The sequence below is a fragment of the Bos indicus genome, chromosome 2 (assembly GCF_029378745.1).
Source record: "Bos indicus isolate NIAB-ARS_2022 breed Sahiwal x Tharparkar chromosome 2, NIAB-ARS_B.indTharparkar_mat_pri_1.0, whole genome shotgun sequence".
NCBI lineage: Eukaryota > Metazoa > Chordata > Mammalia > Artiodactyla > Bovidae > Bos > Bos indicus.
The window spans coordinates 99352709-99368786 of record NC_091761.1 but is presented as its reverse complement, the minus strand read 5'-3'; the positions used below and the strand labels follow the sequence as shown (position 1 = coordinate 99368786).

Below are 16078 nucleotides of genomic sequence, written 5' to 3'. Positions count from 1 at the left end.
TTGACTGAAGTATACAGGAAGTAAAACGAAACTGTTTCTGCTTCATGGATCCAAATAGAGCCATATTTGTAGCAATAATTCAAATTTCTGGCTTTGCTGATTGTGCAGAAATCCCAACTTCAGTGGAAGTCTTCCCAAATAGTTTAGGAAGAGTTGCATGTTCATATGAATTTACAAACTAGTCTGCCAGTTGCAGTCACCAAGTGGTATCTACAATGTCCTTTCTTACCAGCTCAGTCCCTAGGTGGAGCTTCTCTTCTCTCTGAGACACCCAGAGGTCCTATCTCAGCATCATTGACTGATATCACCTGAGGACACCACTGACCTTGTGGGAGGTGGTGCCTCTCCATGGTCCCTGGCCTGCCAGTTCTCAAGGTGTTATGTTGGTGGTGGACTCAGCAAGAAAGCAGAGAAACCAGTGGTGCTCTCTCTCATTCTCTTACTTGTCTGGTTCCTTGTGGCTGCTGGAGAAGGAGGAATTGTAAGACCTCATCTGCTTGGAGGTCAGCTGAAAAACAATTTCAGCTTCTACTCCCAAAGGCTCAAAAATAAAGTCCTTTGAGTGACGCTGAAGTCCCCTTACCAACTTATTTCTTCTGTTTGGCCTCCTATCTCTCCTTTCTCCACACGAGTTCATAGTGCCCCACTCTTCCTTCTTCAAAAAATAAAACATTATAATTCACATAAGACCTTGGCTGGATCCAGTAAAATCCATATACTCCATCAGCCTCACCCATGATTATGAATAATCTTCAGACTCTGCTGAACTCAACCCGACTAAAGAGTAGTGGAGATTAAAAGTCAATAGCTTTTGAGATAATAATCATCTCAAGCTATCTTCTCAAATAACTTTAAGATAATATTTAAAAAAGTCAAATGGTTCTACATGGTTGTGTTCCTGTTCAGTTGCTTTGGCCATTCATCCATCTTCTTACATCTTTTCTAGAGTAAGATATCCTGCTCCAGTCTAAACTGGCTCCTATATCAGGTGCCTGTAGAGCTTTGATTCTGGAGTATCCCTTTCCTGTCATTTCCTTGTTTTCACAGTTAAGTGAACTTTTTAAAGTGCCCTTCACTTTTTATTAAATGAGCACGTCTAACAGATAAAGGAAACCTATGAGATAATCTTTTTTAAGAACAGACATGTCCATATATTCACTCACTTGGTTCAAATTTTGCTGGATATAGAATTTGAGGTTTAAACAAAACTTTCACTATTTTGAAATCATAGCTCCATTTGGGAGAAGGAACTAGAGGGTGGCCTCGATTTTCATCATATATAAATTTACACGATTGATTACCAGAGTACTTCTTTATTTTTACCAGAATACTTCTCTTTCTGTTACCTAATATTCATAGTTTACAACCCCTTTGATTAAACTTCTCCTAAGGATGAAGGGTTAGGAATATCCCCTGGAAAAGGGAATGGCTACCCACTCTAGTATTCTTGTCTGGAGAATTCCATGGACAGAGGAATTTGGCAGGCCACGTCTTTGGGGTCACAAAGAGTCGGACACAACTGAGCGACTAACACAAACACACACAAGGATGAAGGAGATCTGTATTCTAAGTGCTTCCTAGATGGACTTTGAAACAATCCTGATAAAGTCAGTCCCTCCTACTCCGTTTATGTACAGTGGTTTGTGGTGTAACACTACTGAGCCTGTTGTGTGTACACCCTTGGCGTAATTGGATTTATTTTCAGTTTCTCACCTCCTAAGTTAGGCTTCAGATTTTCTATGTTTGCTAAGTCAGTTACTACTAATAAGCCACTTTCTACTGTTAGTATTCCATCCCCATTGCCTCTTCTTGTGATTGTTGGTTTCTGGCTTTTTATTGATTCATTTATTATTAAAATGGTGGGATCAAGAGGAAATAAAAGTAAATGTGTGTATCAGTCTGCCATGCTGTCTTAAAGAGAAGCTCAGTATAGCTTTTTATCCTCAGTTATTTGAAAGTTTTTAAAGCTACAAAAAAATGTTCAAAAAGAGTATGATGAACATTCTTATACCTGCATATAGGTAAACTGATTGATAATAAATTGCCATATATGTATCAACCACTCTGTGAGTGTGTGTATGTATAAGGTTGTATCAGTTTCAAATTGGAGTAAAGACACTTAAAATAGCTTTTAACTGAAAGCTAACTTTAGGATGGGCTAAATATCTATCATGTGTCCACCCTTTATCTTCATTAAGCAAAAGTGCCTTTATGATTATGAAAAAGAAGTTAGTACTGTTTTCTCACTTCATGAAATAACAAAATTAGAGTAGATGAGTTTTTACAATCTCACCTAACTCTCAAATTTTATGGTTCTATTTATATCATTTATAATTTTGAAAATGAAATAAATTTGAGTAAAATCAAAGGTTATGGAGTAAAATGTCTTATTAAAACGTTTATTTTTCTGCATAAATTCATAGTAGGCATATTGTTAGATAGGAAGGCATATGATTTGTAATTGTTTACATTGATATTTATAATTTTAAAAAATAATAATTCACAAATTACCTTTATGATGTCTGAATCCATATCAATAATGAATGAGTTAATTTTGAATGGCTTTTTTTGTAACTGTGGGGGCTTACCAGATGACTCAGTGGTAAAAAATCTTTTTGCCAATACCTGCCAATGCAGAAGACCCAGGTTCTATCCCTGAGTCAGGAAGATCCCCTGGAGAAGGAAATGACAACCCACTTCAACATTCTTGCATGGGAAATCCCATGGACAGCAGAGTTCCATGGGCTATGGTCCATGGGGTTGCAAAACAGTCAGACATGACTTAACAACTAAACAGCAATAATTCATAACTTTGTGTTACCTTGTGCAAATAACTGTATCGTGTAGATAACTGAACTCTAGAACCAAAGATCAAAGGTTAAAAATCCACAATATAATTTAGGATTCCACTTCATTTGGCAGTAAATAAAATCTAATATTTTTCACATTACAGAAGAGAAAATACTACTATTAAATTTGCATGCAGTTATTATATAACATTTACCATTCTAATATATATATATATATATATAGTCTAACTTCCACTTATTTTCACTTGAATTAAATCACTTTAGAAATATAATGGCTACAATAATGTCTTTTTTCACTTTTAATTGATTCCATTTTATGAGAGTACCTTTTCAAAATCATTATCAACAGCATTAGTACAGTGCAAGTAACTATCATGGCAAAGAACTTTGAGTTGAAATAATGGTGTTATTTATTTTTTTCTTTTAGGAAGCCCTAATCATGGCAAGTATGGACCATCCACACTTAGTTCGATTATTGGGTGTGTGTCTGAGCCCAACCATCCAGCTGGTTACACAGCTCATGCCCCATGGCTGTCTGCTGGACTATGTCCATGAACACAAGGATAACATTGGATCACAGTTGTTGCTTAACTGGTGTGTCCAGATAGCTAAGGTAAGTGCCCATCTTCTCTGCCTTTATATATCCTAATCTACTACAGTTTGGGTATTTTCAATCTGTTTAAATGAATTACATCTGCTATAATACAGGTAGGGAGATATTTGCATTCAAATTACAGATCAAACTCATAGTCTATTTATACAATTTGGTGCTATTGTATGGACTCTCTGTGTTATATTGACAAGATGCCAGAACAAATAACTTCTTGGTCAGGAGGGAAAAAACTGGTATACTGGATTTGCTGGACTTTTTTGTGTTTGGGTATTGTTTAGTAATGAATTCAAGGAAGAAAAGGTTGCAAGTTTGAATTGCTTCATTTGCAGATGATTTTATTAGGATAGCATGCATGTTCAATTCTCAGAATTACAAATGATCAAATTCTAAATATCTTCCTAGACATTTTGATAATTTGCGATTGGTCTTTAATAGTTGTTTTTTATTGTTGTTCTGGTGTTTTTTGTGTGGGTTTTGCTGTTGTTGCTTTTTCGTTCCAGAACAAGGTCTCAGGCATATATATATATGGTGTGGTGTGGATCTCATACCTGGGAGGCTGGAGGGAGATGGATGTTGATGAACTAGAAAACATGCACTCATATAGCCCCTATTTTGGACTATAGTTTTTCTCACCAGAGTTATCAGATCTTCAAAATATTTAGGAAGGGGCCAGAACTCTGGATTTTTTGATGTGATTTCTCTAAATTAAAATCTTGGCTCAAACTTCCAAAGCACTCTGGGAGTCACACAAAGCTTTCATGTCCTGCAGCCCGCCAGTGTGCGACTTTGGTGTATATATTCATGTTCAAAGAAACCATTTAAGATTATCTGTACCAATAGTATCTCTTGAAAATGTTCTTCAAGATAAATAGGTCTGGGATGAGTTTCAATTCACTATGTCAACTCTTGTTTACCTCAGAATATTACCTGATGTTCTATAAATTCTACAGATCTGATCATTTTAGCATTTGTATAATATAAATGCCAAAATGTTAATCCAGTAGTTTTAGTCTATTTCTTTTTACAATCTAAGAATGAATAAAAATACATCATCCAAAGCAGAAATTTAAGATAACTCTTAAAATGCAAATCCCCAAAATCAAGGGAAAAGCCCACTTTGGTTTTCTGTACCATAAATCTCGATATAGTTTCCTTACGGACCATGTATTACCATTTTGTGAATATTATATGACAAACTCACAACTGAGAGGATTCTTTATGGTAATGAAGTTTGAAATATCACTCTTCAAAAACTGATTTACTTATCTAAGAACTTCTATAATTTATAAGGTGAGCTAAATATGCTATAGAAATTTTCAAGTCATCCTAGCAGTATAAATGAAAACAAAACTAAGTTTTGAACTTCTTAACTCTTTTCTATATTTCCTGCAGTCTTCTTCATAATTTAGGTTTTGTCCTTAGGGATTCATGGCATTAATATATCATTTATGCAAGACTGTACTCTCTAATAATAGAAACTACTTTGAGTTCCCTGAATAATCACACAGCTTTAAACCTTTCTGCCTTTGTAAATGACATTCCTTCTGCTTAGAAATCTTTTCTCAGAGCGTCTTGATTCACAAAACATGATCTTTTATATCCATCAACAATGGTTGGGCTCCCTCCCCTTGTGAAGTCAACCTTATTTTCTCTCTAAACAGAACTTTTTTTCCTCCTCTATTAGTTTGGTCATTGGTATATTGAACACATTTGTACCATTTAAATGTTATACCACATGTTTATATAACTCTGACTGTATGACATATATATTTAGTCATTAATCTTTTAATAAATATGTGTGGACACCTACCATGTACCATGTATTATGCATACTGGAATGTCTAGTGGAAGGACAGATGTTCAACAAATAAAACAGCTAGGTATTGGATTAAACATTTTGATTTAGTTTTTGAAGAAAAATAATCACAGGAGAGACTTAAGGGCAAACCCCATTGAGTCCTGAGGGAGACTGGCTATTGGAATAAACTTAGGCAGAGGGAAAATTACAACAGAACCCTTTATATATATAGGGTGACCATGTAATTTGTCTTCCAAATGAACAATTTTAAGAGTGAAAGGAGACTCTATTACTAGTTATGCCAGGACAACAGGCACACAAATGTAAACAGAACAAGGTATGTGGTAATACTGAGTAGCATGAAAAATTTGGATTTGATTATAAATGCTGTGAATATTGAAGTATTTTGCTCTGGAAATGATATAATCTAATTTATTCTCTAAAGAGATCATGCCCTTTTATGTATGAAGATTAGATTAAGGCAATGCAAGAACAGAAATGAAGATAACAGTTAGAAGTCTGGGAGTGGTGAAAATAAGAAGTGAATGGAATTAAGATACTTTTTTGAGACAAATTAAGATATTTTGTGGAGAAGGCAATGGCACCCCACTCCGGTACTCTTGCCTGGAAAATCCCATGGATGGAGGAGCCGGTAGGCTGCAGTCCATGGGGTCACTAAGAGTCAGACACAACTGAGCGACTTCACTTTCACTTTTCAGTTTCATGCATTGGAGAAGGAAATGGCAACCCACTCCAGTGTTCTTGCCTGGAGAATCCCAGGGACGGGGGAGCCTGGTGGGCTGCCGTCTATGGGGTCGAACAGAGTCGGACATGACTGAAGTGACTTAGCAAGGTATTTTGATTACTGATTACTGGGTGGTGAGGGAGGGAAATATGGTAGTGCTGTTGCCTGAGGTAGAGAAAGCCAGTTCAGTTCCAGATGTGGCAAATTGAAAAGGTTTATTGAACATAAAAATGGAGCTATCAAATAGGTAGTTGAATTTGGTCAAGTCTATGGATATAGATTTAAGATTATAAATTGCCAAGGAGTCGGACATGACTGAAATTTAGCACACACACCCACATTATAAGTATTCAAACATATGGGAAGACATGAGATTACCTAATAGTTACTGACTTGGTCTGATTCCTGTTTTTTCCCAGCACCTAAAATTGGGTTTTACATAGGTAGCTATTCAGTATTTATTTGATAAATATTTTTAAGTCATAAAGAAAATGAAAAACAACAACAAACCCTACCTTAAGAAGGGAGTCCTTCTTTTATCTTTTTATTCCTAATTTGAGGGCAGAACTGTGTACTGGAAACAACATTGGAGTCAAAATGCTTACATTACATTAGTGTGCCAGTGCCCACTTTTTGGTTTCGTGAATTTGAATAAACTATTCAACCCTTTTGAATTTTCTGTGTATTAATGCTGTTAACAATTACTACTTTTTTCTTCATCTGCAAAACGAGACAATACTGTCTACCTGTAGTAAGCTGAAAAACAGTCCCCTGCCTTCAAATATGTTATGTCCTATCCCCAGCTTCTGAGGACATGTTAATTTAGATGTTAAAGGGTATTGTGTTGCTGTGATTAAATTAAAGATTTTGAGATGAGATTATCCTGGATCATCCAAGTGGGCTATCCACATAAGTGGGAGGCTTAAGGATCAGAGTAAGGGAAAGAAGATATAAAAATGGAAGTAGAGTAGAAGTGATGGGCCTTGAAGATAGAGGAAGGGGCCCACAAACTGAAGCTACCAGTCAACCTCTAGAAGCTAGAAAAGACAGGGGAGTAAGTGAAAGTGAAACTGAAAGTCACTCAGTCATGTCCGACTCTTTGCGACCCCATGGACTATACAGTCCATGGAATTCTTCAGGCCAGAATACTGGAGTGGGTAGCCTTTCCCTTCTCCAGGGGACCTTCCCAAGCCAGGGATCGAAACCAGGTCTCCTGCATTGCAGGCATATTGTTTACCAGCTGAGCCACAAGGGAAGCCCAAGATCTTCCCTGAGACCTCTGGAAGGAAGGCAGGCCTGCCCACACCTTGATTTCCCTCCAGTTTGGAAACTGACTTTTGACCTCTGAAGTCCAGAGCTGTAAGAAAATATATTTGTATTGTTTTAAGCCACTACATTTGTGGTAGTTAGTTATAGCAATAGAAAGCTAATAAACTTCTATTGCTATAGTGATTTGCAGATATTAAATAAAATAGCTCATGTAAAGTCCCTGGCTCAGCTCCTGAAACCTGGAGTATTTAAAAACAATCTTCTTTTATTTGCTATAGGTTGAAAGCTTTGAAACAGAATTGTTTCAGAAATGTCTGTAAAATATGAGTAATTTGGTCTGAGTCAACACAAGTACTTTGCAGATGGCTATTTCAGTAATTCAGAAGAGTCCATTTTTTTTCTTTCAATTCTCACCAAAAGAGAATTTATGAAAATGAGATATCATCATAGTAATTACTCCAATACCCACTTTCATGTTGGCTGTATCCTTTTTTATTGACAGAGTTGGTAGGAGGGGAGGTATGATGCTGTAAAATAGCCAATTTATATTTATGTTATAGAATACCCGTGAAAACTGTAAGCAGAAGGAATAATAGTTATAATTAACATCAGACAGTTGCTCTGTGTAAGCCACTATTCTATATATTTTATTAATTAATTAATTTTTTAATCTCAAACAAGTGAGGGAAGTGTCATCAGTATGTCCACTTCACGATAAATAGTGAGTCACAGAGAATTTAAGTTACATGATTAAATTCATACAGAGCGTAAATAAATATTAGAATCACTAATCTATGTTTTTATGTATAAGAAGAAAGTATTTCTTAAAATTTCATCTACATTTCAAGTTTTCCTTGCATTCTTCCATCAGTACGTCATTCTATAGCAGTTTATGTAATAGAAACACAAATTTAAACTGTTCTGAGACTCAGTTTCTTTATGTGAAAATATTACTACTATAAACCACAGAAGGATTTAGAAAAGTTTTTTTTTTTTAGGAGATGCTAAAGTAAGTTTTCAGTAAATATTATGATAAAAAATAAATAAACATCAGATTGCTTCTTATCAGCAGCCATTTTCACTCTGCATGTGCTGCCTTTAGAACTTGATTTAATTTGGTAAGCAGAGCAGAACATATTATTATTTAATGTTTGTATAATACCATATGCCTTCCTGGGGCTTTATGAATCCAGGATAGAAGATAATTGTGAGAATTCCTTCTTTCAGAGTTGTTGCTAACAAGTTGGGCAAGCGGTTTTTAAAAGACCACTTGGCAGAATCTGAAAAGTGTATGAATTTAGAGTGAAGGAACTTCATGGTGAATAGCACTGGTATTGGTTAAATTCATGTGGACAAAGCATATGTTATGCAACAGGCATCTACTGGGTGCTTTATATACTTTGTAGTATATAATATTTATTGAAACTCTAGCAGGTATGGCCCATTATTCTCCCAGTTTATAGATGAGGAAGATGGAACAACTTAAGTCCTAAAGGACACAGCAGTAGACTGAGATACCTGGATTCTGAATCAGGTAACTCTGATGCCTGCCTGAGCCAGGTCTTTAAGCCATTCTGCACTCTTTCCTTTCCAAACACATGCATCACGGCAGGTTAAAGTCACTTGCCCTCCTCCAGAACTTGAGGACTGGTGCAACTGAGCAACTGAGCGTGCACGCACAGGCTGAGGAGCATGACATTTTTCTGTAGTTGTGTCTCATCATCACGCCCATAACAGAGAAGATTCCATCATGAATAACACTTTTTACTGTCTTCATGGAAAATTTTTTATTGCCTTATCATCAGGGTCTATATCACATTTTTCAGAATCAAGTGGGAAGATATTTTTACCATCTGCTTTGGCGGGATTTTTTTCAACTGATGGTTTACATAAAAAATTATGATAAAGCAAGCTCAAAACTGCTCTGTGAGGTATCATACAGTATTGATACTGATCACAAATGATTCTATAAATTAATGATTTAAAAGGTATGGTTTGGTGTTAGTTTGTGTTAAGCATATAGACTCTAGAACCAGGCTGACTGGGTCCAAACTCCAGCTTATTAGCCATGTGGCCCTGGACATGTCATTTACTTTCTCTCTGTGCCCCCTGAAAATTAACATCATAACATTACTCTTTCCATAGAGCAGTTATGAGAATAAGTTAATACTTGTGCTAAAACTGCTACTTAGTGTAGAATAAGAGTGTTATAATGTTTGGATAATATCTGAGATGAAAGAAATAAGGAAAGACACATAGCATCCCTGACTCAATGAATATGAGTTTGAGCAAACTCCAGGAGATAGTGAAGGACAGGCCAACCTGGCGTGTTGCAGCCCATGGGGTCACAAAGAGTCAGACACAACTTAGTAACTGAACGACAACAATAATGTCATTTCAAAAATGCTCAATTTAAAAATCTCAGATATAAAAGATTTAACATTTGTTCTTACACTATACTGAGGATAAGAGAAGGTAATCTTATGTATAATATTTAATATTTCTAGGTTTCAGAATAAAACTAGAGTCTCCTATACTCTTATGCTTTCTGCACAGGTTCCTAAGCTGCTTTTCTCCATGTGCTGTCATCATGACCTCTAATTTTCATATCAGAAAATTGGATTGTGTGTAATGTTGAACATGTGAAACCAGCAATGAATTGGCAAAGAGCTGAGGTCAGGATAATTCCTTACATTAGATAGTGTGAGCAGCCCAAAGTTCCTTTACGGAGGTAGTGAATCTCTAAAACAATTAACACCAGAACTAGTTGAAACTTTGGCACAGCAAGACACTCCAGATTATTTCACTGATTTAAAATTTATAAAACATGAAATTGTTTTGTCCAGTGAAATTTTACTTGAAAATCTAAGCAAATAAAACTGAGCCATATCTATAGCAATAGGGGGTACTGAGGGGGCTTTATGGAGCCCTGAGGGATTCCTAGGTCCTCACAAGGGCCAGCTTTAAGACCATCTGATGTGGCTGTATTGAAGATGGGAAAAATGAAACCTAAACAGGTGACAGAATTCATTTAAGACACAGGTCACAGTGACAAGGACACATTCCGAATCCATTTATCACCCAGTCACTCCTGCCTAGACCAACTGACAGCTTACATCCTTTACTCTGACCCCATAAGATTTGTGGACTGCTCATATATGTTGTTCAGTCAGGAAGTCCTGTCTGACTCTTTGTGACCCCATGGACTGCAGTACAATAGGCTCCCCTGTCCTTCACTGTATCCTGGAGTTTGCTCAACTCATGTCCACTGAGTCAGTGATGCCATCCAGCCACCTCATCCTCTGTCACCCACTTTTCTTCCTGGCCTCAATCTTTCACAGCATCAGGATTTTTTCGAATGAGTCAGCTCTTTGCATCAGGTGGCCAAAGTACTGGAACTTCAGCTTCAGCATCAGTCCTTCCAATGAATATTCAGGGTTGAATGACTGGTTTGATCTCATTGCACCTAAGGGACTCTTAAGAATTCTCTCAGGCACCACAGTTCAAAAACATCAGTTCTTCAGTGCCCTATGGTCCAACTCTCACATCTGTACATGACAACTGGAAAAACCATAATTTAGGTGAAATAACTACTGTAGTATTAGAGAGATTGAGTCTAAAAGATCATATACCTCTCGTTATAATTTTTAAGTGATCTAATGAGCTTTTTCTCTTCCTGGAATATTTAATGAGAGACAGTTAGCTTATTTTTACTTTCAAGTACTTTTGTGTTTTCAGTTTACCTTCCAAGGGCTTTTTTTCTTTAAATCTCTCTTTTCTACCAATAGTTTTTCCTCTCCATCTTTACATCAGGATGTCTAATAACATTGCAGCCTCCCAAATTGGTGATAAAGCACCTGGCTGAATTTGAATCATATTTCTCTCCTCCCTGAAACAACCTCCTGCTTTTTATTTATGTGCCAAATTCTCATTGCCTTAAAGGAGGACGATATAAAAGATGTAGTAAGAAATAAGAGAGCATCTCGATTGTACCAGATGAAAATGAAGTTTATGGAGGCAGTTTCTAGAGCACAGGTCCCAGAATTGCACTGAAGCCTTAATTGTTTCCTGGGGTTTGCATGAAATATGAAGGTCTCTCCCTTAGAGAAGTCATTTAGGTTGTTTCTTGTCTAACCTATAAAATAGCAAGCTTCTCTTTTGCTTTGCTTTGCCTGCGGCTTTGCTTGGCATGCTGAACGATTCTAATTCAGCCAGGAAGATTCCCCATTCTATAAACGGCAACAGTTTTCATTCAGCTACCAGCACAACCATAAAGTAAAGAACTTAATTTCTTTACTGTAAATGTATAACTAGTACTTGTAGTGTACTGTTTTTTGACATAAATGTGAAATCTTTCCAATGGGAATGGATTAAGCTGTACTTTCTGTGTGTAAAGTGTTCACAATTATGTCAATTAGTCATGATTATGTGAATGAAGTTGGGTAGTATAGCACATTTTAGCAGTACAGTGACTTTCCCAAATGCAGAATCATAGTAGCAAGACCTGTTTGTCTAGTTTATGGCTTCCCCATGGCTTTTGTTTCTAAAATACGGAGGAAGATGGGTGTTATAATATTGCTGTCAGGAAGTTGTGATATATATTCGTGATCTTTCAGATGTATGCATGCAGTGTCATTCTTCCTACAAATTTCAAGATGTTTACAATAATTCAGAGAGTTAGGACTTGCATTTTGCTGCACATAGGAGAAGCAAAGGATGAGGAGACCAAGCAATCTGACTGGAAACAGAAAAACCATATTGGACTGAAGACAAAACACAGATTTACTTCCTCTTGTTGTTGTTATTGTTCAGTTGCTTAGTCATGTCCAAGTCTGTAAGACCTCATGGACTGCAGAACGTGAGGCTTTCCTGTCCTTCACCATCTCCCAGAGCTTGCTCAAACTCATGTCCATTGAGTTTGAGATGCCATCCAACAATCATGTCCTCTGTCAACCCCTTCTCCTTCTGCCTTCAGCCTTTTCCAGCATCAGGGTCTTTTCTAGTGAGTCAGCTCTTCACAGCAGGTGGCCAAAGTATTGGAGCTTCAGCTTCAGCATCAGTCCTTCCAATGAATATTCAGGATTGATTTCCTTTAGGATTGACTGGTTGGATCTCCTTGCAGTCCAAGAGACTCTCAAGAGTCTTCTCCAACATCACAGTTCAAAAGCATCAATTCTTTGATGCTCAGCTTTCTTTATAGTCCAGCTCTCACATACATACATGACTATTGAAAAAACCATAGCTTTGACTATGTGGGCCTTTTTTGGCAAAGTAATGTCTCTGCTTTTTAATATGCTATCTATGTTTGTCTTAGCTTTTCTTCCAAGGAGTAAGTGTCTTTTAATGTCATGGCTGCAGTCACCATCTACAGTGATTTTGGAGCCCCCAAAAAATAGTCTTCACTGTTTCCATTGTTTCCCTATCTATTTGCCATGAAGTGATGGGACTGGATGCCATGATCTTCATTTTTTGAATGTTGAGTTTTAAGCCAGCTTTTTCACTCTCCTCTTTAACTTTCATCAAGAAGCTCTTTAGTTCCTCCTTGCTTTCTGCTCTAAGGGTGGTGTCATCTGCATATCTGAGGTTATTGATATTTCTCCCAGCAATCTTGATAACAGTTAGATGTGCTTCATCCAGCCTGGCATTTCACATGATGAACTCTGCATATAAGTTAAATAAGCAGAGTGACAATATATGTCCTTGACATACTCATTTCCCAATTTGGAAGCATTCAGTGGTTCTACGTCCCATTCTTACTGTTACTTCTTGACCTTCAGACAGATTTCTCAGGAGGCAGGTCAGGTGGTCTGGTATTCCCATCTTTTGAAGAATTTTCCACAGTTTGTTGTGATCCACATAGTTCCTCTACACCTGCTCAAATTCTTCTCCAGAAAGTTTTTAAATTTATTCTGAAATAGGTTTAGATTCAGAAGAAGTTACAAAAAATTGAAAGAGTATTTCCATTTGTTCCTCACCAATTTCCCCACTGATAACATTTTGCATAATCATATTACAATATTGCAACCAGGAATTTGACACTGGTACAACCCATAGAGCTTATTCAGATTTCAACAATTTTACATAAATTTTCATGTGTGTTTGTGTGTATAGAAATGAAATGAAAGTGTTAGTCACTCAGTCGTGTCCGACTCTTTGTGACTCCATGGACTCTAGTCTGCCAGGCACCTCTGTCTGTAGAATTCTCCAGGTAATAAATATGGAGTGGGTAGCCATTCCCTTTTCCAGGGGATCTTCCGACCCAGGGATCAAAGCTGGGTCTCCTGAATTGCAGGCAGATTCTTTTCCATCTGAGCCACCAGGAAAGCCCCCCGTGTGTGTATGCTGCTGCTGCTGCTGCTAAGTCACTTCAGTCGTGTCCGACTCTGTGCGACCCCATAGACAGCAGCCCACCAGGCTCTGCCATCCCTGGGATTCTCCAGGCAAGAACACTGGAGTGGGTTGCCATTTCCTTCTCCAATGCATGAAAGTGAAAAGTAAAAGGGAAGTCGCTCAGTCATGTCTGACTCTTAGCGACCCCATGGACTGCAGCCCACCAGGCTCCTCCATCCATGGGATTTTCCAGGCAAAAGTACTGGAGTGGGGTGCCATCGCCTTCTCCACTGTGTGTGTTTAGTTCTATGCAATTCTATCTCATGTGTTGGTTTATATAACTACCACCACATCAAGGTATAGAAGTATTTCATGACTTCTTATCATCCCCTTAAAGCCTCCTACTTCTTTGTTTTTAATTGTTCTTAAGTCTTGCCATGATCTATGTTTGTAATAATGACATTTTTATTGAAATGTAATTGCTTTACAATGTTGTATTAGTTTCTGCTGTACAATTAAGTGAATCAGTCATATGGATACATATATTCCCTCCCTCTGGGACTTCCCTCCCTCATGACTTATTTTTAAAACATTTTTTTTTAATTTACTATGTTTTCCACATGATAGTAGCTATTAATACAGTGAATATATATTATTGTTGTCTAGTTGCTAAGTTATGTCCAACTCATTTCCAACCCCATGGACTGTAGCCAGCCAGGCTCCTCTGTCCGTGGAATTTCCCAGGTAAGAATACTGGAGTGAACTGCCATTTCCTTCTGCAGAGGACCTTCTTGACCCAGGGGTAGAAGCACATCTCCTGCACTGATAGGTGGCTTCTTTACCATTGAGCCACCAGAGAAGCCATGGTGAGATATACATATACATATATATGTGTAAATATATACAATACTCCTTCATTCTAGCATTAGTAATTTGGAAAACTCATACTTCAATAGATATCCTCTAGATTTGCACAAAAAATATTCTCAACAGTGACTACGAAGAAGAGAAACCAAGTTTCTCTCTAGCTATATAACTGTGTAGTTATGTGACCTAAGAGGGATGCAGCACTCAAAATGTAGTATTAGATCCTCTTACAATTACTTAGTGGGAACATCTACACTCCTACTTCTGTGCCTTCTAATTACCATAGGAAAGTAGTTTAGCAGGTCACTGGCTGCAGAAGAGAGATAGCACAATCAAACCCAGAAGGGCATGCAGCCAGAAGGGAGGAAAATTAGGTTAATAATGAAGACAGACTGAAAGTGAGTGAGAAAAAGCAGTAAAAGCTCTATGCTCAATCTTCTACATTCGGAAAATGTTCAAAAATTTAGAATAATTATATTTAGTACCATATGTGATAAAGTGTACATAGCTTGTATGATATGTATGCTTACAAATATAAATATACACATATACATACATGCTTTCATCTATATCTTGAATATAAATATATTAGTAAGATGAATTTATGTAGCCAAAATTTCACACTATCTAATTAAATATAGGAAGGAGCGCAAGGTGAGGAGAGTCATTTATCGTCATGATTAGAAATATTAGGCCAAATGGTATTTGCACAAATTTTTATTTTTCATTGTCTAAATTTGATTCATGAAAAGGAGCCTGTTGGAAATATTGATTATTTTTCATCAGGCTAAGGTGAGAGTTGAACAGAATATATGTATAGCTATGGAAAGAAAGGGGAGCTGAGTGGTTATGAGCACATGAAGAGTGGCGACGGGTCAAAGATTTTATCCTTCATTAAGAATCTGTTTCCTATACTCAGTATCTACACCATCACAAAATGAACAAAGGATGAGCTTAATGGCAGTCATCTATCAGCTAGCCACATTTTCAGCTTCAGGATTCTGCTATTCCCAATGCTCTATGTATGCCTTGACAAGGCTGATTGTATAATTATGATACTACATCACCCACTCCTAGTGCGCTTTCACTGGCGAGGACCAGAACTAGGGACTTTGAAGATCATCGCCCCAAGCCAGCACATTAGCATGAATACAGTTTACTAATGGGGCTACTCTAATAGAAACTGTAGTATAAGGTTTAAACCAAGGATTTTGTTATGAAGTCCCTTGTAGATTAAATGTCAGATTATAATGAGCTTTAAAATTAAAAATATTATATTTTAAGACAAAATGAATGAGTCCCTTGAATTTTCATTTTCTATCTGGTATGTACTAAGAATTACCAGTTATTCTGCTAAATTGATACAGAATTTATAAAACTTTCACAAGAATGCATAAGTGCTAAATAAAAGAATACCTTTAAGTTAATTTCTATACAAAATTGAAGAATTCCACAAAAATATAGCTAATATGGGTTCAAACGGTTTTTATGAGATCAATACTGTTCTTAATCTGTGTTCTGGTACTCAGTTTGTGAAATATATATGTATATTTTTTTTCAAAAGAAGTTTCAGTCTAGTTGTTTATATTTTGCTTGAAGGTGTTTAGATGGCTATTTCTTTAAAGCTTTAGCACATCAAGTCAGAA

At 36.9% G+C, this 16078-nt stretch overlaps 1 protein-coding gene across 6 annotated transcripts in view; it reads left to right on the top strand.

Moving 5' to 3' along the window:
• ERBB4 (erb-b2 receptor tyrosine kinase 4) overlaps positions 1 to 16078 on the top strand; it is a 1281057-nt gene that overhangs the window by 1092963 nt on the left and 172016 nt on the right. For all 6 annotated transcript variants that reach the window (XM_070800265.1, XM_070800289.1, XM_070800279.1 and 3 more), the window contains one exon: positions 3238 to 3423. In XM_070800265.1, coding sequence (XP_070656366.1) covers positions 3238 to 3423 — 186 coding nt within the window. The remainder of the gene's footprint in view (positions 1 to 3237; positions 3424 to 16078) is intronic.